At 33.7% G+C, this 23,531-nt stretch overlaps 1 protein-coding gene across 1 annotated transcript in view; it reads left to right on the forward strand.

Moving 5' to 3' along the window:
• The window catches only part of LOC118440599 (inactive tyrosine-protein kinase Dnt), a 77,928-nt gene that overhangs the window by 30,360 nt on the left and 24,037 nt on the right, over positions 1-23,531 (forward strand). Inside the window, exon 2 of the mRNA XM_085658370.1 lies at positions 2,158-2,285. Within this exon, the coding sequence (XP_085514496.1) occupies positions 2,158-2,285 (128 nt within the window). The remainder of the gene's footprint in view (positions 1-2,157; positions 2,286-23,531) is intronic.

The following is a 23,531-nucleotide window of genomic DNA, read 5'->3' on the forward strand; positions in this document are numbered from 1 at the left end:
ATTTCATTCGAAAATAAAAAATAAAAACAAAGCGTCCATCTGCAAGAAAAATTATTACTGCCATAGTATTGCCTCCCTCATACCTATATAACTTTTGTAAAATACAGAGAAACAACTTTTGTTTCTTCTGTATCTTCAAAAAGAACGAAAATATTCAAAGTAAAATCAAAATTATAGCTATACCTTATATATACACGATATATAAGATATATCAAAAGCCTACTCTCAGATACGTTCGTGCAAAAGGACATTATACAAGAGATTTGTTTGAACGTGGTATAGTCGACCAAGGAAACTAGAAGTATTTGTTCATTTCTCTTTCTCTCTCTTTACCTTTTTCTTTCTCTTTCTCTTTTAGTCTTTTTCGGTCTCAAGGGATATATGCACATATACATACATATACATATGTATATTTCAAATCGGAATATTTCACATCGTCAAAAACGTCTTATCGTGATATCATGAAGAGAAAGCGTTTCCATGGTTACGTTGTAGCGTATATTTCTTACATATGTATATACGTATGTATGTATACACGTATAAATATAAATACAAGTAACCCTATACATACTAGATATATGTATGTGTATTTGTATGTAAATATATTTACTAGAGGAACATCTCTGGATATCGTTCACCAGCGAGATATCGAATTGCGTAGTCATACGTGAATGTAGACACGAATGATGCTGAGATCGGGCTGAGAAAATTCTGACCTTCCCGTCTTACCTATCCACGGAATTTTCGAGGATTGAGGAAAATGTAGGGAATGTCTATGGTAGTGTGTAGAAACGTGCAATGTATTCACGTACGAGTAACGCTCAAATCCACGAAAGGGATTTTCAGACGATGATCCACACACGAAAGATCGTACTATGAAAAAGGAGGAAAAGAAAATGAAAGAGATAGAGATACGGTAGCTTTTCTTTTCTTCTTCATTGCTCTCTCTCTCTCTCTCTCTCTCTCTCTCTCTCTCTCTCTCTCTCTCTCTCTCTCTCTCCTCTTTTCTCTTGATTTCTTCCTATTTTCTATTTCTTCATCTTCCTTTATCCCTTATCTCTTTATCTTTCTACGTATATATAATCTTTTCTCTTTTTTTGCTTTCCTTTTATTAATTATTCATAGTAAATTTAAAAAATTACATAACATCTCAAATGAAGAATTTAAAAAAGAAAATTTTGTCTCTTTTGTAATATAATGTTACACAAAACAATAAAGTTCCAAATATAATGATATACTAGATTAAAAATTATAAAAGAAATTGATTTACTATTTTATAAAATATTTAACTAAGATTTACATTGCAATAACCATTGCAATATTAATTCAAATTGTATATAAGATGTAATTAATCAGATCAGTTATCTCTCAGTGAGTATAATAAAGATTGTTACGTCTCTTTCAATGCATGTCTCTTTTTTTATTTTTATTCTATGTTTCTCGTGATATTCACATCTTAAAATCCATACGTTGAATACTCAAGATATTTACTACGGCAGATAACTTCACAATATATACGATTTCACGATCCGGTGAGCACAGTGGTAATAACCATCAAGAGCTTCTTACGATACGTTCAAAACGTTTTACGTGGTTAGAACGATGTGATTTTCGATATTTCAAATTTTTTACGATCATCCTTATATTATTATATAGACATGGGTTTGTTACGAAAAAAAAAAAAAAAAAAAAAAGAAAAAAATAAAAGAAGAAAGAAAAATGTCGGCATATTTTTTAAATTATATTAAAACTTATGAGAATTTACGAGAACAACGATTAGAAATAACGTAAAATTATAAACCCTGGTGGTCATCGTACTCGTAAATTTATGTACCTTTCCTAAGGGCTGCACGTGGCATAGTTCGTGATAGGTCGTTTCTTTCTAACAAAAGAAGTAAGATTAAATGTAGTGGTAGCAGTAGTAATAGTAGTAGTAGTAGTAGTAGTAGTAATAATAATAGTAGTTGTTATACTAGTGATAGTAATAAGAGGATGAGAAGAAGGGAAAAGTTAGTCGATAGAAAGAAGAAGAAGAACTTTGCCCTCGCATCGGCCAACGCCGTCGCCGCCGCCAACGCCGTCGCCGCCGTCGGCCCATGCCTTTTTCATAATTGATCGTCCGATCGATATCCGTTCTCTGGCATATTCTGCTTTCAGGACTCGAGGCGGAATTGTACTACGTCAGAGAGGGGGTGGTCAACGCGTACGCCATGAATTTTGTCGTTCCGGTGCCAGCGAATATAGCAGATCTTGAATTTTCCTGGCAGAGTCTAGCCGGTCACCCGGTATGTACGCACGTCTTTTTTCCTTCTTTTTATTCTTTCCCATTGGATATATCGTCGTCAAACTTTATATCGCCAAAGACTAAATGTCGAAGAATATTTTTTTCCCGTTAAAGCTGAAACGAAATAATAAACGAAGAGAAAGTGAAGGTCGATGACCGGAGTATATGTAAAATTAATTGTGATAATATGAATATTATTTTATTTTATTTTTTTATTTTTTATTTTTTATCCTTTAAATACAACCACCACTTTAGATTTTATATTCGAAATATTTTTATTCAATCGTTTTATTTTGTTTCAAAACAAATACCAATATTTTAGTTTTAAACTGGATCAATCGGTGGTTTTGAAATCATATAACTTTTCTATCGAACATATTTTGAAACAGATATGGTTTAATAGTTATCGTTTTATCTTCCATGATCACAGATGTTATATCTTATTGCAGATGTTAATAGATACACGAGATAAATATAGATCTTATTTGCATAAAACATGTTAAATATTCGCTTGGTCAGTTGAATCAAATGGCGAGAGATAGTAGTGGTCCTTTAAGTGTTAAGTCATGGTATGCTCGTTTAAATGAACGCGACTATATATATATATATATATATATATATATATATATATATATATATCGATACATATGTACATAAGTAGATACATACACGTGTATACATACAGAAACGCGTAGAGAGGGCTCTAGAGCATCGTCACGGTAGTTTAGCAAGAGGGTGTTCGATGAGAGAAGGTGGAGGACTTGGTCGAGGACTATATCAATACTCTATCAATATGAAATACAAACAAGCGATGGGAGAGTGGCAGTCCGTGCCTCGATTTTACTTTCCCCCTTTAGTTACCAAGGAAACCGAACTCACCCTGTAAAACACCCCTCTACCACCACCTCCCACCCTCGTCTTTCTTCCTTCTTCTATCCAATCGGACAAGAGAAAACGCGAAAAGTCGTGACTTCGTTCGGACATTAAACGACAAGGAAATCGTGACTACGTGACTATCGTTTCTCCTTTCACTTATCTCTCTCATTTCAAATTCTTGAAATGTATACCCCCATTTTAATCGTAAAGCATTAAATGAATTCACACGAACATGATCATATAGAAATATAATAGTTATATAATGATTATCCATATAAAATAATAGAAAACTTTGTCTTTATATTGTATATGATTCGTGTTAAATGTTAACTACAAATAAATACGATATAATCCACGGTGAAAACGTTATTTTACAAATATCCATATGCAATAGCAAATCCGATAAAATTAAAAAAAAAAAAAAAAAAAGAAAAATATCGATCTTTGAATTAAAACATCAATATTTCAAAATATTTCAATATTTTGAAATTGCGATATGTGATGGTCAAAAAATAATGACCTAATACGAATATTTGGGATATGATGTTAATCCGAAGAAATTAATTAATTATCGTTTAATTTCAAATTATATCGAATTAAATCAAATTATAATCACACTTAACAATGTAGAATATTAAATAATTAATTAAGTTTCACGAAAAAGTTTGAATGACATAAATCAGTAACGGTACATACTTTTTATCAATATGGATAACGTCACGATCATCTTATAAATGTCGCAAGTGTACCGACGTAAAACGCAGAAGGTAGAAACGCGAGGTAGGATTCAATCATCAGGGAAATGCAACGACGCGTACCCGTATGCGAGGGAGTCTCCTCGTATACGGTCGAATGCTTCGACGCTTCCATAATTTCATTCGCCTTTGAACGGAACAATTTGCATCCCATTACGAATCGATTGCTTTCTACCGTGTCGAGCTAATAAAAAATGTTTCGATTCGTCGAACCGATTCGACGAAAATCGATCGTACGATTTCATTTTAATGAATGCTCAATGCCAAAATTTTACGATTTCATTATTATTATAAATGAAAATTTAAATATGAAATGTTACATTAAAACATTATAAATCATAATAATAATCAGTCATGATTATAAAATAAACCATTGAACGCGTAACAATGTATATTACCATTTACAAAGATCTCATTTATTTTATTTGAATTAACATGAAACGAGGACAAATATTAAACATTTATATTCCATAGTATAGTCGCAATTAATAATTGCACTGAATTTAATGTGAACGAATTTCAACGCGAAACGTAGCGTATATAATTATCATAAATAGTAAGTTATTACATATATCTCTCGTGGTCTATTATAAAAATCATGAATATCTAATACGTAATAGATTTTATTTTATTTATTTAGTTATAAAATTAACGAAACAAGATTTATCATCGAGAAAATATAGAAATCGATATTTAAATAGACAAATCAAATTGGAGTAGATATCCAAGAGATTTGCAAGTTTATATTGTATGTATACATATCTAGTAGTTGAACGTGTCTATTCGCGTAACAGGGTCGCAACCCCAATTACACGTGCTGTATCGTTCGTCTATCCGTTCATCTGTGTTCACGAAAACTTCTAGTCGTGCGAGGGAATTTACGTTCTCGTCCCTTCGCAATGTCTGACTCACCATCGCTGTTTCTACTCGTGGATATCGATAAAGACAATCTCGGATGATCTTGGTGTATCGATAATCTGGTTATCTATACAAATCGTTTGATGTGATTCGTTCGTGACTCATAACAATTTATTACTTTTCCTTGATTATCAAAGAACTCGAACCAATCGATATATAGTAAAATACAAATTATATATTCTATAAATCGTCGAGTATATTTTGAAATAAAGTAAAAGTACGAATCTATGTTGATTTTAAAAGATATTAAAACTATAAGAAATTTTTTTTATATTTTTAATCTTTTAAAAGATTCTTATATATATATATATATATTGTTTATAAAATTTATACATTGTTTCTTTATAATTAATAACATTTCTTTCACTTATACTCGACGCAAGTCTAATAACAAACATTTTGTTCAATATTTTTTACTTGGTTATTTCTTGATTTTGTTAAACTATATTATTTATATCAAACCATTCGAATCTTAAAATATATATATATATACATACACGTTTTTTAATTTCACATGGAATACAATCGGCTGATATTATAAGTATTAGTGTTACTTAAGATTAGTCGTTCGAGATCGTCTCATTTCACAAACTTCCCTTGGTATGTTCGAATCGAGACTGTCCATCCGATTGTCCCAATTATCCTGACGTTCGATCTAACCGAAATCGAAGGGTATAAGATTTGCTCGGGCGATCGAGTAACGTCGAATTCACGATAAGATGAGGGTGCAAGGCTCGCGCCCCTTCCTTTTTTTTGGTGTACGACTGTAGATAGGGGCGCTTGTGTATGCTCTATTGCTTTAGATGGCAATAATATCCTTTTTTTTTTCTCTCTTTCGGAACGAAAGTACGCCCCATCGAGTTTCCATCGGCCTCGAGAGACCGACGGTATTACAAGTAATTGTCGCCCTAGGGTGGTCGTGCATCTACCCCTGTCATATCCACCCCATTTTACACAACATCCAACTCTCTCCTCTTCTGGTTTTGCTATTCGCGGAGAACGGTGCTAACAATAAGGGGGAAGAAGAAGTGATAAGGAGCTTTCGCTTAACAAGTGGATGATTCACAAATCATCCTGAATTCAAGTTTATTCCCAAAACGTTTGAAATTTGATGGACATGAAATTGAAAGGAAAAAAGAAAAAAAAAAGAATAAACAAAAAATAAAATAAAAAAAGTTGTTTCTTTTCTTTTTTTTTTTTCTTATTACAGATATGAAACATTCATTTTCTTAATCTTCAATCATTTCTATTGATAAGGTCGTCGAATTTTTAAATATAAAATTAGTTTGGATTTAAGGTATAATTTGGTGGGCCTAATGTTTTTAAGTAATATTTACCATCAATTAGATACTCTTTCATGAAACTTTCTTAGAATAATATTTTTCAGATTGTAAAAAAGATTCCCGATTTGTAGTTTTATAATCTGACAAAAAAATTAGTTTTGAAAGTCTCGTTTAAGAACTTTTTGTCTATATATATATATATATTTATGGAGAAAGAGAGATTGAGGTCATTCATTTTAAAAAATAAATGATCTCAATCTCTCTTCATTTCAAAAAATAAATGACCCAATTTAGATCAGCAACCATTATTTTCTAGCTACAAATACATCAATCTTAATGACCTACTTCGTTTTCTTTTTACTTTCTTATTACAAGTCAAATTGAAAATCGACAGCCAGTAAAAGAAGCTGGAAATGAAAATCCTTTATATCTTCGAATCATCGATTTCTTTAATCTTTCCAACATCGAGAGGTCAAAGGGCCAAAGGGATGCCATCGAAACGATTGTCGACAAAGACGAATTGTAATTATAAAGGAACCGTGTTATATAAATCGGGAAGATTGTCCTAGAAAAGCTTTAGAGGATAAAACGAAAGAAGATAATCAGTAGAAATTGTTTCAATATATTGATCGCATCAAAATATAATTATTTAAATAATCCTTTTCTTTTACAATAAATATTCAATACGTGTATAAATGTATAAAAGTGTGTATATGGAGTAAATATTTTTCCTTCTGACATATATATATATATATTTTTTTTTAATTATTTATTTATTTATTTTTTTTTCTTTTTTTTCATCACCAAGGAAATGAATTTGGTGCGTTCAAAGTGGCGTTCTCGTTGAAAGAAAAAAGAAATAGGGAGGGGAAAAGAAAAATAGAATGAACACACAAATCCTTTCGATTGTTAGCTCATTCATTACGAATTTATGACCTGCCGTCGTTCCCGATGCATATGAGAGCGCCGAAATACGTGATCTACGATATTTCATTTTGATAGTTGCGCGCGTGTAACCGTCGATTACCGCGGCTGCCGTTAATTAATTAAATTGCGGCCGTAAATAATCGATCGTATTTTCGTGCACGTTGGCAAACAGTGGTATAGACATTGTCGAAATCGTAACGATGGTCATTGACGTTTACAAACGAATACGAGATTATAACTCTCCTCTTTGATATCTTTATAGTATTACTTTTATTACTATCGATTATAAAACATGTATAATATATTCAATCGACGATTTCAAATTAAATGTCGTCCTTTCTAAGAGAATTCTTTTGAAAAGAAAGAAAGAAAAAAAAGAAAGAAAAAAAAGAAAAAAAAAAAAAGAAGAAGAATCGTTCGATGATCGTTAACCTAATTTAAATCAATAAATAAAAATTCAAAAGCTTTCTCTTCTTTAAACGTTTTCTCCTTTTTTATCTCTCTTCATGAAACACAGATCAAAATATGTACCACGATTATCAATATTTTTTCTTTTTTTTTTTTTTTTGTTTCTTTTCTTTTGTAAATACCTTAAACAGAAAATAACAAAGGAGAAAGAGAATTTACTAATGGTATTAATATCGTATGGTGAATAGGGTGGTGGACAGTGTGGAATTAATTGGAAATTCAACGAGATCACGATCGTTGATGCGAACCGATTAATGCTCGGTACGTTCTCGATAATCCTACAGGAGAGTAGGCGGAGGGCAGGTGATGTGTACGCGCATAGGGCACTACGGAGCCCTTCGTGGCTTCCGTATGGTAAGTCCTGTGAGATAACAGCCTCGTGTTTCGGATAACAGGGAATATCAGCCGCAGGGACATCCGACACCCCAAGTCTACCCGTCGCACCCCACGGACCACCGATGAACGCGCCTGCCACGGATTATGCGACATAATCGCCCGTAACCCGAGACCGGACTCGCGTAATTTCTCCGAAAATATATTTTCCATGAGGAATGAGACTGGGGCACGCCTCCTCTCGGTGATATATCCTTCCTCCGTTTCTTCTTATCATTATCTCTATTTAAGATACTATACGCTGTATTTATAAATTATTCGAATCAATTGAATTATTCTAATCAATATATAATTTAATATAAAATTTTATTAAAAGGAAGAAAAAAAAAACTCAAAAATATTACGTTATATATAAAAATATTACGTATAATATTAAACAAGTTTATAATTACGATATTGTTTAATGATTAGATGATAATAAATTCTTCAACGTTACTTCAATGTCTTTTCGTAGACGTCCCAATGGAAGTTCCATTTTAAAAATGAATCAAGCAGAGTGTAACAATACTTTTGCAAAAGGAGAAATAAAGAGAGACGGAAAGAAAGAATTTTTGCAGTAGAGTTGAATTTCGTAATATTTCAAAATGAAATACGATCGGCATTATCTCCGATAAAGCTGGCGGGACTCGCCACTGGCAGCGTCACGTAAGGTGCGCTTTTCGTAGCTTAACTTTCTCGTAGAAAAGCGACCGTTCGTGAGAGTACGAGGCCTTAAGGTACGAACGTGGTTCGCGTTTAAACTGGAAATTTTGTATATGCTGCATAATACAGCCTTATTATGTTAAGGTATACGAGAGACTACACGACGAAAGATAGAGACAAAGAGAGAGAGAGAGAGAGAGAGAGAGAGAGAGAGAGAGAGAGAGAGAGAGAGAAAGCAGGTCCTTCCTAGAGGGTGAATGCATAATAGAGCACTGCAACTTCTCTCTCTCTCTCTTCGTCTCTCTCTCTCTTTCTCTTTTGTCCTCTCCTTCTGTCCTATCTTTCCGTCTCGATTAGACTTCAACTTAGATCAACTTAAGCTTTTGCTTTTAGTCTCGATCGTTTATTGTTTAACTCAAAATCAATTTTTTCATTTTTTTCATTCATTTGTTATATTTAGTAAACAAATACATATACATATATATATATATATGTATATAGATTTTATATTGTAGTTAAAGTAATTTTTTTCAATAATAGTATTGATATTTGTTAGAAATAATTTTAACAAATTTCTAAAGAGATAATGAAAGAGAAAATGCATTGCATTTGATATTTATGACGTATATTAATTAATGAATAGATACGAAGATTAAAATGAATCTTTAATCGGTACTAATTATAACATTTGAAAGATGTAATCGAAGTTGATTTTTTAAATCGATAAGTTTACCAATTTCGAGTTGATTTATAAAGAAATGAAATTACGTTTTTATAGATACGCTTGCATACTCTTTCTCTCTCTCTCTCTTTCTCTCTCTCTCTCTCTCTCTCTCTCTCTCTCTCTCTTTATTTCTTTCACTTTCGTCATGGCCTTCATCGTCGAGGTACGTGGCGTTGACGTTTTAATAATTTCATTTGCCACGTCAAGGGCCTCGGCATTTCCACGCGAAACTTTGCGAGCTATTTTCCATGGAAGAGAGCGAAACAACCCAGTCTACTTACCACTACAACCACCACCACTCGTGGCCTGCTTAAGCTCGTGGAGATTCAATTTCAACTCGTTGAATTGCATGCTCTCGCCACGAAACAGCTCGGAACGGGATAACCACGGCGACTAATTTCTTTGCTTACCGAGGAATATAAAACTTTTCAACGTTCGAGCTTGCACAAGAAATGAGAGAGAGAGAGAGAGAGAGAGAGAGAGAAAGAAAGAGAGAAGAAAATGAAGAGAAAGAACGAAAGAAGGAATGAAAATGATGGTTCTACAGCCTGAAAAAGACGAGAAAGACATTCACGAGAAGGAGTTACGCGCGTTGTAGCGTGTAAATTAAGCGTAAGAGCGTAAGATGTCGAGACGGTTCACCCCTTTTAATGTAGGGTGAGAAGGGCTTGAATGATCGTTAACGTCCTCCTCTTGAAAAACGATCATTAAAACTAACCTAACCGGGTAATTGTAACGCGAAAGAAAAACACGCCTACCTGTCCGTGAAATGGTTCTATTATTTTTTCCTTTCTTCCTCCTACCAATTTTCTAACCTTTCTGTATTTCCTTTGGTCTCACGTGAAAGGAATTACGAGAATGGGGCCTGTGGTTGTGTCACGTTTCCTAGTTTTGTCTTTCTCTTTCTCCTTGAGATTACAATTTTATATCATCTACTTATATTACGTTATACCGTCTACGTTTTTAAAAGACATGTTTATTAAATAATAAAAATATTTCGTTAACGTAATGCACCCAAATATGTTCTTAAGTTTCGTAAATTTTTTAATCCTTTCAAAGATACGAAACACGTTTAATGTTAATCTCCAAGGGAATAAAAATTTAATTATCACAGAACGTAACTAATATTTAAAAGAAAATTATTTTTAAACGATAAACGTTCGTTAATATTAATGTGTTCGATTATATGGACCGTCGATAATTTTCTATGGAAAATTGTTACGATATCGTTATTGATATAATTAGCGAGAGAACGTTAAAAGTACAAAATTGGATTGATGAAAATTAAAACGTTCGAAATCAGGCGACAAATATAACATTTAAAAGAGAAAAGATCGATCGCGAAACATTGCCGTTGTTGTTAAAAATAAAGAAAAAAAAAAAAAAAAAAAAAAAAAAACAAAAGAATAAAAGAGGGTAAACGAAAAACAAAACAAAACAAAAAAAATCGTCTCATTTGCTAGAATCCAGGACACTTTAAAGGCGATCGAATCCTGGATCGAGAAGAAAGATGTTGGTAGAAAGTTAGAAGACGCGTGTGTACTCGTCTAACGTAGCTTACCTATAAATTCCTTTCGTCTCGGCAGCTCGGAAGAGACGCCGGCAAAGTTCTCTATAGAAAACTCTTAGATTACGTCATTAATTTTACGAAAGTCCGTGTGCTAGGTCCCTCATGGAAAGTGAGAAAGAGAGAAAGGAGAAGAGAGGCCATGGAGATTATATCGAGAATGGAAGCGTTAGTACTGGCTGGCATTGAGCGATCGCCTCATCTTCCTTGCGAAAAGTTAGATGAGGAAATTTGTCCTTGCGATAGGTTCCCTCATAGTTACTGAACTTGTGCACGTTTCTCTATATTACCAACGTAGAAAGAGGAAGAGAGAAAGAGAGAGAGAGAGAGAGAGAGAGAGAAAAGAATATCGAGAGAGTAGAGGACAAAGAGAGAGAACTAGTTGTTCACATTTTTTTAAATTGTTATTTCAGAGACACCCGTTACATCGAAAACAGAGAGACAAAGAAAGAAAGAGAGACAGAGAGAGAGAGAGAGAGAGAGAGAGAGAGAGAGAGAAAGTTTGTAGAAATATTTGAGAGTAGGAGAAACCTTCGAGTAGGAGGAACCGGCTAAGCCCTTTGGGAATTAATATCTTGAGTGGGTAGGAACGACCAGAGAACCACTTCGATGATCGTCGAAGCGGTTAAACGACGGAAGATGAAATCGTCGTGGATGTTATCGACTATATACGTTTTTATTCAATACATTTCACGCATTAAGAATGTTTTATTTTATTATTACTGATAATTCTAATCTGTTAAATATATTTTATTATCTATGGAACGAAATTAAACGGCTCAGAATAAATCTCTTTAAAAGTCATTCTGTTTTCTTTAGAGACAATAATTTAAAAAAAAAAAAAAAAAAGAAAAGAAAAAGGAAAGAAAAAGAAAAGAACCTATTCGGACTTTTTTTACATTAAGAATTTTCTTTTTTTTAAAAATCACTTTAAAAAGAACAATGATTAATAGCTCCTTGATAAAATTGAATTCGTCCTTTGTGTTCTCTTTTTTCTCTCTCTCTTTTTCTCTCCTCTTCCTTGCATTATCATGGCATTGCAAAAACCTGGAAAAAAATTCTTTCGCTAACAAGTGTAAACTATGTTCACAAGGTTAAAAGGAGAAACGATAGAGAGGGAGAGAGAGAAAGAGAGAGAGAGAGAGAGAGAGAGAGAGAGAGTTTCGGCTTTGATAAAATCGAGAAGGAAAGAGAACGAATAAAGTTTTGTTCGCCGTTCTCTATCACAGTAAACTTCTTAGTGGATCTTAGAAGAAAATTCTCTTCTTGTTACTTCCTGAAAAGTCAGAGATCGGCTTACAATTTCTGTCGGGGTGATCGTTGCGTTGTCGAGTTCCCGTAAGTCTTGGTGTCGACTCACCAGAAAAGCATAATTACAGACTTGGTCGAAGGACGAAGAAACGTAGTCACATTCTCACGACTATAGAAGATGATGATGAGATCTTTGGTGTCTGGTTAAACTCCTATCTACGTTTGAACGGCTCGTCGAAGAAACGAGCATGGAACGCTCGTAGGAAAGTCGGGATCAGACGGTCGTTTATCAAACGTAGAATTAGGGACATCTGTCCGATCTGGAAGCCCGCCAAATTGAGTACCCGCCCTTTGCAACCGACGCGTCCTTCGAAATCAACGGAATATTATCTCTTTCCTATTATCTGCTATCTCTCTTTTCTAAGATTTATTTTTTTGATACTTTGATTTTTCCACTTTTATCTTCGTCGAATAAAATTCACGATTTCTGTTATTTACAAATTGAATAGAATAAAAAAAATTGATAATATTATTAAACTGGTATATAACGATCAGGTATATTCCTTCTATATTGTTAAAAACTGATGATATAGTATATTTAAAAAAAATCAGATTTAAGTCACAACTAAAACAATGATACGACATATTTCAATCTACGTTACAATGTACGATAATTGTTCGATCGATTTTTTTTTCGTATTTTTTTTTTTTTGCCTTTTTTTCTTTTCTTTTTTTTTCTCTCTCTTTTTTTTTTCTTTTTTCTTAAATCCACCAAAAACGTCTCATTAACGCAGAAACTCAATTTCTGAATTAACGAGAAGAAGGGAATCAAATGATGGTACTCGAAAGGAATAAACTCTTGGAATGATTTTAAGGGGCTGACTTAAAAGCGATTATCTACTTCGAACGAGTCGAGTATCATCGAATTGAACGAGTTAGGATAGCCTGCTAATGATTCATCGCTGTAATGGACAAATGATACGAGCGAGGTGTCGTGCTAATGCTAACACACGTAGACGCGTAACAACCGTCTGATAGATGCGTGCTAAGTGAGGCAAAACAGTCTGTGTAACGTCGAGTTAATCGATGAAATTCACGCATCGTTATCGCGAACTTCCAACGTGACTTGAAATTCGATTGCTTGTAGAAAATTCATGTACTTTATGTAACAGTCACTTAATAGTTCTATTTAAAGTAACGAAAATTATACGAATTAAAAATTTTCTTTCCCTTTCATCTTTCTTATATTCAAGCGTTTAGTAATATTGGAAATTATTTTTAACGAAAGGAAATGAAAAAATAAAATAAATTACTTTTTAATTTGTACCTTTAGTTTACATATTCCACATTCTCTTGTTTATGAAAATGCTTTCGACAATGGAACGATTCTTTTATTCAATTCCAATACCATATTGAATTATTTTATCAATGTAATGCAATGAAATAAAAAAGAATTTTATATAATTTATCGAAAAAAGAAAAGGTCACATTCATTCTCGACAAAATCGAATTGAAAATTCCTTCCTTTTATAATACGCAAAGTTAAGAAGAACAATTTATTATTTATTGTAATTTATAATAATTTTATTCATTGTCTCGTTATAAAACATTTCATATTTCTTACCTCATAACAACGATGAAAATCTATCGATAAGCCAAAGGCGAAGGATAAACGGTTGGTCGTAAACACGATTGCAATTAGCTGTCTTTGGTAACGCAAATGCAGCACCAGATTCGACCATACGTTTCACGCTTGGAAGAGAATCGATCGACGCAAAGGATTCAGTGAGGCGAGAATATATTGCCTTAGATGTATTGATAAAGAAAGTGTGTGTATGTGAGAGAGAGAGAGAGAGAGAGAGAGAGAATAACAATAACGACTTGTACATGACTGTACTCTATATTAATATCATTCGATTGCACAATTTGTTTGTTTGTACACTTACATTTTGCACAAACATGTTTATTTTCTTTATTCGTTTCAAACGCGGTTCCGTTTTTTAAAGATATTATATAAAATGAAGAATGTATCGATTGCACAAAATTTTTTTTTTTTTTTTTTTTTAATTATCCATTGATATTTTGCCTTGGAATAAATGTTGAAAGTAAGATAGTTTATAAAATCGAAATAATAATAATTGATTGGTGTCGATAAGAAAGGATATCCGAGAAGATTGAGTTTCGTGTTAACAGAGTTAAAAAGAAACGGTGCTAGTGTCTTGCGACTTTAAGCGTAGGTGTCGCGAATACTATGCGAGCGTATAAGGTAGAAGGTCGGGATCAGAGGCTCGTTTATCAAGTCCCTGGATTCCGGACGTCTGTCCCATGTCCCGCAGGATGAATTTATCGGTTTTATAATTAAGCGTGGCTGGCAATACCCGCCGAGTAACGCGCAGGTAATTTATATATATATAAATACATATATATCTTTCTCTCTCTTTTCCTTTCTTTCTTTCTCTCTCTCTCTTTCTTTCTTTCTTTCTCTTTTTCTCTCTCTCTCTCTCTCTCTCTCCTTCTTTTTCTTTTTCCTCTTTCTCTTAGTGACATTTTCTATATTTCTCTTAGACGTAACCTTCTTCGTAAGACAAGACACCTTCTCATCCCAATTTTCCTACTTCAAACGTAAGCAAAGTTTTCTCTTTCTCTCTCTCTCTCTTTCTCTCGTTCTACATATATATGTATATATAACAACTTGAATAACGGACGGTAGTTTGCTTTGTTCTCGATACTAAACTAAGATTCCACAGTGTAGACGGATAGAACAGTATTCAGATGGTTTTGTATCGTTGTATTCGAGTCGTGGCGACCGAAAGTTGTTAGGTATACGTACACAAGAGGCAACGTCCTAACGAGCATGTAATTACAATGAAACGATTGAGCCCTGTACCAAGCTCTGGGAAATCCAGGTAATTATTACGAATTATAGCGGAAACCGAGAGTGCAGTAGCTCGTAGGCTCGAGTTAGGACAGCTTCGTGAGAGGAGAGAGAGGAGATGAGAAGGTTTGCCTGGGAGAGAAGAGAGAAGTCGAGAGAATGAGAAAGAGAGAGAGAGAGAGAGAGAGAGAGAGAGAGAGAGAGAGAGAGATAGAGAAGAGAAGAGACGAGATGAAGGGAGTGAAGGGTGGAAACAGTGGTAGTAGGAGAAGCCACGAGAGAGAGAGAGAGAGAGAGACAGAGAGGAGTGAACGGATACGGCACGGTATGGAGTTTGAGGCTTGTTTGAACAGGCTGCAGCTTCCAAAGAGGGTGGTCGGGGTAGTAGGGGTTGCTATGACGATCACGCCCCATCGAATTACGCGAAAATTGCCCTACGTACCCCACACCCAATCGTCCACCCTTCATCAGGACTTCAGTCTTTCCAAACTCACTCATTCTCTCTCTCTCTCTCTCTCTCTCTCTTTCATTTTCTCTTTCGTTCTCTGTATCTCTCTCTCTCTATCTCTCTTTTTCTCTCTCTATCTCTCTTACTCTATCATTCGTTCTCTCCTCGTGTTACGAATGCGAGCGACGATAAACGGTTTTGCCAAATCGCATGCCTTTCGATCGACCTTTTCACTCAGCTCTCTCTTCCATCTTCCCTAACTCTCAAAGTACGTAGTAGTCAAAGTCAATGATTAAGTTCGACCAAATATTAAAGTATCATGGACATCGTTGTATACAAGTTGTTATTATCAAAATATTTAGAAACTCTATATTAAAGAAATACGATTGAATTTAAATATATATATATATATATATATATATATATATATATATGTGAACAACTGGGACGTATAATTACATAACCAAGCTATTCCCATTAAATTCGTTTGAAAACATGGGCTTGAATCGAGATCGAAATGGCCATTACATAAATACACGTATCCTACGTTATTGTTTCTTATAAGTTTCGATACGAGGTCCGGGTTACGTGCCGTGGACACAAGTTTTCTCTTTTTTCTTTCTCGCCTGTTGTTAGGTAATAAGCCGGAGGCAGGATTAAAAGACTACAAAAGTCCAATATCGGTGAGACCGTCAGGTTGCGAGTAAAAGAGCTAGACGTTACAAGAGATTCCTGTGGGAATTCCTGCAATCCTTTACGTGATTTCTCTCTATCTCTCTCTTTCTTTCTCTCTCTCTCTCTCTCTCTTCTCTTTATCTCTATCTCTTTCTTTCTCGTGTATTACGGGTGCTACACGGGGGACGCAATGTTTTCGCATTAAGGGTCAAACTGTCCCCTCCGCAACTGAACACACATAGACATACACGGGTGTGCGCGCGGTTACTCGTTCACTCACACTCACACACACACACACACACATACATATATATATCTATATATACACAACAAGAACAGTGCCAACGAGTCGCCGCAATTTATACGCTCCTGGCGCCAATTAACCGGACTTTCTCGTAATAAAATTAGCCTCGCACGATTTCATCCTGTTCCTGTTATACTATTCGTCGCGTTTCATGTCTCATGGACGTTCGAGAACGTAAACCAACGATAGGACTACTACCTCGACTTTTCCATTCTCCTCTTGCCAACGTTCGTATTCGTTTTTAATTAAAAATGGGATTAAAATATATATCGACGTGGCACGGCACCGACGGGAGTAAAAGAACCATGCTGATTAACTCTGGGGACTTTGTTCGTTTCTGAATTTTCATTATTTGACTTTACAAATGAGTTGTTTATCTGCTATGTGTATAATAAGAGAAAGAGAAAGGGAGACTAAGAGAGAAAGAAAGAGACAGAGAGAGAGAGAGAAAGTTCAAAATTCGTCCATTAATCATGTGATTTTATGAGATACGAAATTGTGAAATATAATGAAAGATAAAAATTTTAAAAAAATATATATATATATGTATTTAAGTAATTCCATTTAATATCTATGAACGTGAAAGAAAAAAACTATGATACTTGAAACTATTTCGAATTTAATTGAACAACATGGACATGTTATAAAATAATATCAAATGATAAAATATGAAGCAACAATAAAGCATTCTAGATATTATATATATATATATATATATATATATATATATATATATATAAAATGAAAGTACGAAAAATAAAAAGATTATTATTACTTTTCGATACGCATGGTCATGGTTTATAAAAAATCATCGACGAATGGTTCTCAATCGAGATAAATTTTTTGACTGTCCATCGCGTAAGAAATTAATTTCCTTTTGCGGTTTGCTTTTCTATTAAAACGTTCGAGGAGAACAGTCCATTTTATTTCGATTTTTCCGCGGCTCGTATCGCCACCAGAAACCGCCGCTTATAACAATGGTACCGGTCGACCTAGAGAGGTGAATGAATTGACAAGGAAATGCCACACAAAGAAAGAGAGAGAGAGAGAGAGAGAGAGAGAGAGAAAGGGAGGCTGGTGGTAGGAAATATTTTTCACTCGCCGAAGTAACGTCAATTTTTCACGGGATCGTGGACAACAAAGTTAGCCCAGGTGAACTGCTTTATTTGCGGAACGCCATTGTCCGCCCATGGCTTGTAATTTCTTATAAACTCGTTTCTTCATGCATTGTTTTCTCTCAGCACCTCTCGTGAGTGCTTTTAAAAGCTTTATCACGAAAAAGTGGGAGAGAGAGAGAGAGAGAGAGGAAAAGAAAGAAACAAAGGGAGAGATGAGGGGAGGAAACGAGATAGACGATTATAACGGTCGTTACTTACTGCCGAAGAACTATGAAAAGACTAAAGTGGAAAGTACCGTTCGTGGTAGGTCACGTCAAAAAAAAAAAAAAAAAAAAAGGAAAGAAAAAGAACAAAAAAGAAAAAAGAAAAGAACAAAAAAAAAAGAGTGAAAGAGAGAGAGAGAGAGAGAGAGAAAAGAAAAAAAAGGATGAAAGAAAGAAAGAAAAGAACGATCAAAAAGAATGATCAAAAAAGGAAAAAGAGAAAAATAAAATTTTCTAAAGGCTTTGGTCGGGAACGATACTATATACACGTAACAAAGTCATTTTTTATCGGTCTTGATAAAGCATCTATAGGAATAGGTATAATTACAACTTTAGATTTGTACTGTAATACTATATTATCTTGATAAAGATCTACCATTTATAACGTGCAACTGTGTAATTAAATATATAAAGGAACAAGTGTAAAGATAAAAATCTTTACACTTGTAAAATGCCGGTTCTTAAAGTCAATTTGACATATGTCCGGTGAATAGGGTTAACGGAGTAAATCAATGAAAAGGGCAGAAGGTAGAGATCATTTCCGTTTATCATTTTCCTCTTCAGTTGAATGACGTTTACGTTGGGACGACTTAACGTTACTTCCGCGATGAAGATGAATTAATCGGGAACCATCTTTTTGTACTCACTCCTCACTCTCATACTCTCTCTCTCTCTCTCTCTCTCTCTCTCTCATACACCCTTTCTTGCTACCACCCTACCGCCTCCCTCTCCCTTTCCCTTCTTTCTTTTCTACTATAACGAATATCTTTCACCCCACTTCGTTTTCTAACCCCTTTCATCGCGTTCATCGCCGTCGTTACGTCGTCGTAAGCAAATAGATTCGAGAAAGAGGGAGATCCTCAATCCTTCTTCGGCCGAGAGAAAATTTCTGCGTTCAACCCTTTAATAATAATTTATTATCTTCTTGAATGTTAGACGGATCAAACGGCATTCCATTATCGTCGTTAATACAATATCGTTCGAGAAGTATGGCCACGTATAATTGAATAATTCAATAAAGCTTCCCGTCGTTCAGACGTTGAAATACGTGGAAAATATATGGAATGTACCATTTCGAACGATCTCGATAGAAAAGCATAACTTCAACATTATATTTAAACGTTATGTCGAGGGTTAAAAGGAGGTGTTGTAAAATTGGTCAAGAGTACGTATAGGTCATTCGTACGTATAATAGCGATGTCATATTTGAGGACAATGCCCGACGTTTAAAAGGAAAAAGGGAAAGAGAAAGACAGAGAGAGAGAGAAAGAGAGAGAGAGAGAGAGAGAGAGAGAGAGAATGAGACAAAGAGGTAGAGAGAGAGAGAGAGAGAGAGAGAGAGAAAAAGAGAAGGACATATACAGGAGGGAACGACAATTTAACGAGCGTGGTTCTAATTATTAGCTCGACTGTACTTCACGGACTGTGAGAGAACCGGAGAGGGTCGCGTAAGAGTTGTTTCTACCCTCGGTGTTAACGCGATATACCCTCTAGGCTTCAGGCAAAGCCTACATCGAGAGAGATAGAGATAGAAAGATAGAAGGAGAAAGAGAGAGTGAGAGTAAGAGAGAGAGAGAGAGAGAGAGTGAGAGTGAAAGCAAACGCGCATGTGTATGCTAAGTCTCAGCTCACCTAGCCTCATCTACGTTTCTGTTTAGACTTGTCTATCTCTCTCCCTCTTCATGTCTCACGCTTCCATACATATGCATCTAGATGATTTACTGTCCTTTGCACAACACATACTCTCTCTCTCTCTCTCTCTCTCTCTCTCTCTCTCTCTCTCTCTATCTAGTTCTATCCTCGTCTTTGCTTTTACTCTCAGAAACCTCTCTCAAAGCCCATCAGGCAAGTGTCGTAGATTCCAATGTTCAAGGACACTCTTCACATATTTGTTGAGGCTGAAGTAACCTTAGAATTAATTTACTATTCCAAATCTAGAAGTATACCCGTATTCTTTGTAGTTTTGTAATAGTTAAAGCAAAAAAAGAGAGAAAGAAAAAAAAAAGTAGGAACAAAACAGATAAAAAGGAAAGAGACTATAATTCTATCGCAATCTTTTTTTTTTCGAAATAGATATATCACATCCCAAGTATTCGATTTTATTTTATTTTATTATACTTTCTTCTTCTTTTCTTTTTTTTTTTTTCTTTTTTTCAATTTTTATATCACGTCTATATATATTTAGCGTATACTTTCTGACGAATAAAAGAATAAAAAAAAAAAAAAAAATAAAGAACTTTTGATTTATTTAAAAATGTTTATGTTATTTTAACGATAGATGATGTAATTTTAAGTTCAATATATTTCTTAATCTGAAACGTTTGTTCACGAAAATCTTTGAAACGAAAGTTTTAGATCCATTCTCGGAGAACGAATCGTAGTAACGTTATTGCAAAGCCACAGAGAACTAGCGATCCAATTCGCGATAACCAGCCTGTCGCTTTGGTCCAGCTCTCGGTTAGCTATCTGTCGGCGTTGCTCCGATTTCTCCTATTCGACGCTGACTGAGAACTTTCTCTCCCTTCCGGGTATTGTCCTATCGAGCTTCGAACGGGTCATACAGACAGGCGGAAACATGGTGGAAAAGCGTTAGGACCATGGTGACACTCTGTCGTCCATTCGACTGGAAAGCGATAACGTCTTCGATCGATCAGTTGAAATCTGACGAGAGCTAAGATCTTTGCATGATTCGAAAGAAGTATCAAAAAGAGGAAAAAAATAGATACATGAATCTATCGGATTATCGATATTTTTATTTTACCTTTAATATATAAGGATATGAAATGAGAAGAAAAAAAAAAATTTTTATTCTTAAAATTGAAATTAATTATTATTTGCATTTATATTTATACTTAGGTACAATTTTAATATCTACATTTATCAAATATAATTTATATTAATATTCTGCAGATATATATTGTACATATACATAAAATAGTCTATTTAAAGTGTCTATCAATAAATATTCAATTAAATTTCTTTATTTATTTCTTCTGTATTTAATAAAGTAATTGATTCTTTTATACTCATACAAAAAAGAAAGAAACAAAAAAAAAAAAAGAAGTGAAGTTACACATTACTTTCGAATGTAGAATAGGATTAATATTTATTTTCATATTCAAATAGGTCTTATCGAAATGAATATTAATTCGAAAGATTTATTTTTTCTGATTTTTCTTCTTTTTTTTTTCTTTTTTCTTTTTTCTTTTTTCTCAGTTAAATCGCGTAATAAAATCTAGTTTTCTTTTCTTCTTAGAAATAATTCTTCTTTTCTCGAAACAGTATGGGTTTCTTTCGTCAGCCTTATGAGCTACGATCACGCTCGCGTTAAGACGTTTTCGTGATAAGACGATCTCCTTGGGAAAACGCGATAGACACGAGTGCTCAGAAATGGTTTTACTAAGCCTTAGGTAGCGATGATTGATGACCCCACGAAGATTTTCATTTTACGATATTTATTTCTATTCGTTTTAAAGCATATAATCTTATCACTTGTATACTTGCATGAATGTAAAATGAAAAGAAGAGGAAGAGAGAGAGAGAGAGAGAGAGAGAAAATGAATGTATTTACGTATGTGAAAATATATTCAACCAGTGATTCTCAAACTTCTTTAAATCGCTCTTTTCTTAAAAAAAAAAAAAAAAAAAAAAGAAAAGAAAAAAAAAGAAAGGTCTTGATTTACAATAACTCGGTTATTTAATATATATATATATATATATATATATATATATATATATATATATGTATATATATATCTCGTTCGAGTACAAATTAACAACAGTGATAAAAAAAAAAGATAATCCATCGATTCTATCCATGTAACTGGTTCAATTTTTAAATATTTTTTTTTCATAAAGAAACAACAAAGTACTTATATATATTACAAGATTAGATACGAAGTGGAAGAAAGAAGAAAGGAAATTTCTTCTTCGACGAACTTGTTCTACATATATATACTATATATATATATATGTGTGTGTGTGTGTGTGTGTGTGTAAGTAAGGGAACAAAGACGATCGGCATGTTCATTGCACTGCTTTAGTAGGAAAGGGAAAAAGAGATAGAGAAAATTCCAGTTTCGACGTATCTTCTTTCAATCGACCGAGTTTCGCTTTTCCTATGGATCGGGAAAGAAAGGCAGGAATGTTAGGAACGATGAAAGTGTTTTTGCCCTTCTCGTTTTCGTCAAAGACTTTCCTTTAATTTCTAGTGCACCCGATATATATATATATATATATATATATATATATATATATATATATATATGAGAAGTCCAGCTGAACGGGATTGGATATGGTAGAAAGGGTGCCAGCAAACCTCCATAGCAATCGACAACGTCTCATCGTAAGCACGTAACTTTAAACTCCGATATGGTTGTACTAGTAGGAAAAAGGATCGGTGGTATTTCGTTATTGCGAGAAAGATAAAGGAAAATGGAGAAGGTCGAACTATAGATAAGAACACGCTAACCGTGATTCTCGTTTTCTAATTCATGTTCCTTTTTTTCTTTTTTCTTTCTTCATTTATTTAATTATTTATTTATTTTTGTTTTTTTTTGTTTTTGTCTTTTGTTTTTTTTTTTTTTTTTTTTTTTTTTTTAACGAGACAGGTACATAGAAACATTGACGATATATATCAACGTAATTGTTTTGTATTTTTTTTCTGCGTAAATTTAAAAATGAATTTGTAAAATTAAATAAAAATATTTCTATTTTTTTTTTTTTTTTTTTTTTTTTTTTTTTTTTTTTTTTTTTTTTTGAAAAATTTTCACAACCAACGTTAATTAATTGATTTATTAATAAATCGAGAATCGAAATTGCTTTTATAATAATAAAATGTTTATTTACATTTTTATTTTTAATCTTACATCTACGTGTAAAACGAGAAAGAGCAAAGCGTACCATTGAGATAATAATAACGCGAGAACGAAACTAAAGTCAAATCGAGAGTATGAAGTATAATTTTGAGATAAATCCTGTGCTACTCGTTTCCCTTAAAATTTCGACAACGCTTCGGTACGGTTGGCGCCAAGCAACGGTTCGAACGCGCAAGGATAATAACACGAAGTAGTCCGCATAATTTCGTGATAAATCGTCGTTCAGGGACTTCAAAAGCCACACTCGTTTCCTTCCTATCTTCCACGCTTCGACTAGACTGGAGCGTCACTATACGGCTTCCCTTTCATCGACTATAACAATGGCGTTACTGCGATTACTCTTTTACCCTGAATCATCTACCCCGATATTCACAGTCTCGCTTAATTTTTTCCCTCTTTTTTTTTTTTTCTATGCTCTTGAACGATTGATTGTTTTACACAACATACATAAAAAAGAAAAAGAAATGGTTTCTAGTTAATCTTTATAGTTAATAGATATTGTTTCGACGTGAAATAGTGCCAGAGGCTCGGGGAGAAATTTCAATTTAAAATGAAGAAAAATGAGACGGATGATAATGCTGAAAATTTAAGACTCGATAAATATATTACTTTTATATATAAATATATATATATATATATATATATATATATATATGACGAATAAATTATCATATTATATAAATTATCATTACGCAAAGTTAATGATCAAAACAATATTTCGTGTTCAAAAAAAAAAAAAATTAAGAAGAACAAATTTTCAAATTGTTTTTAATCCAAATAATATCATTAATTTATTACATTAAGACACGTTGAACGTACTGGACAAGACTGTTAGGAAGGTTCAACAAAGTTTCGAATGTAAGTAAATGAATTCGAGAGGGTC

This window comes from Vespa mandarinia, chromosome 7 (assembly GCF_050613455.1).
Source record: "Vespa mandarinia isolate Hongniang chromosome 7, ASM5061345v1, whole genome shotgun sequence".
Classification (NCBI taxonomy): Eukaryota; Metazoa; Arthropoda; class Insecta; order Hymenoptera; family Vespidae; genus Vespa; species Vespa mandarinia.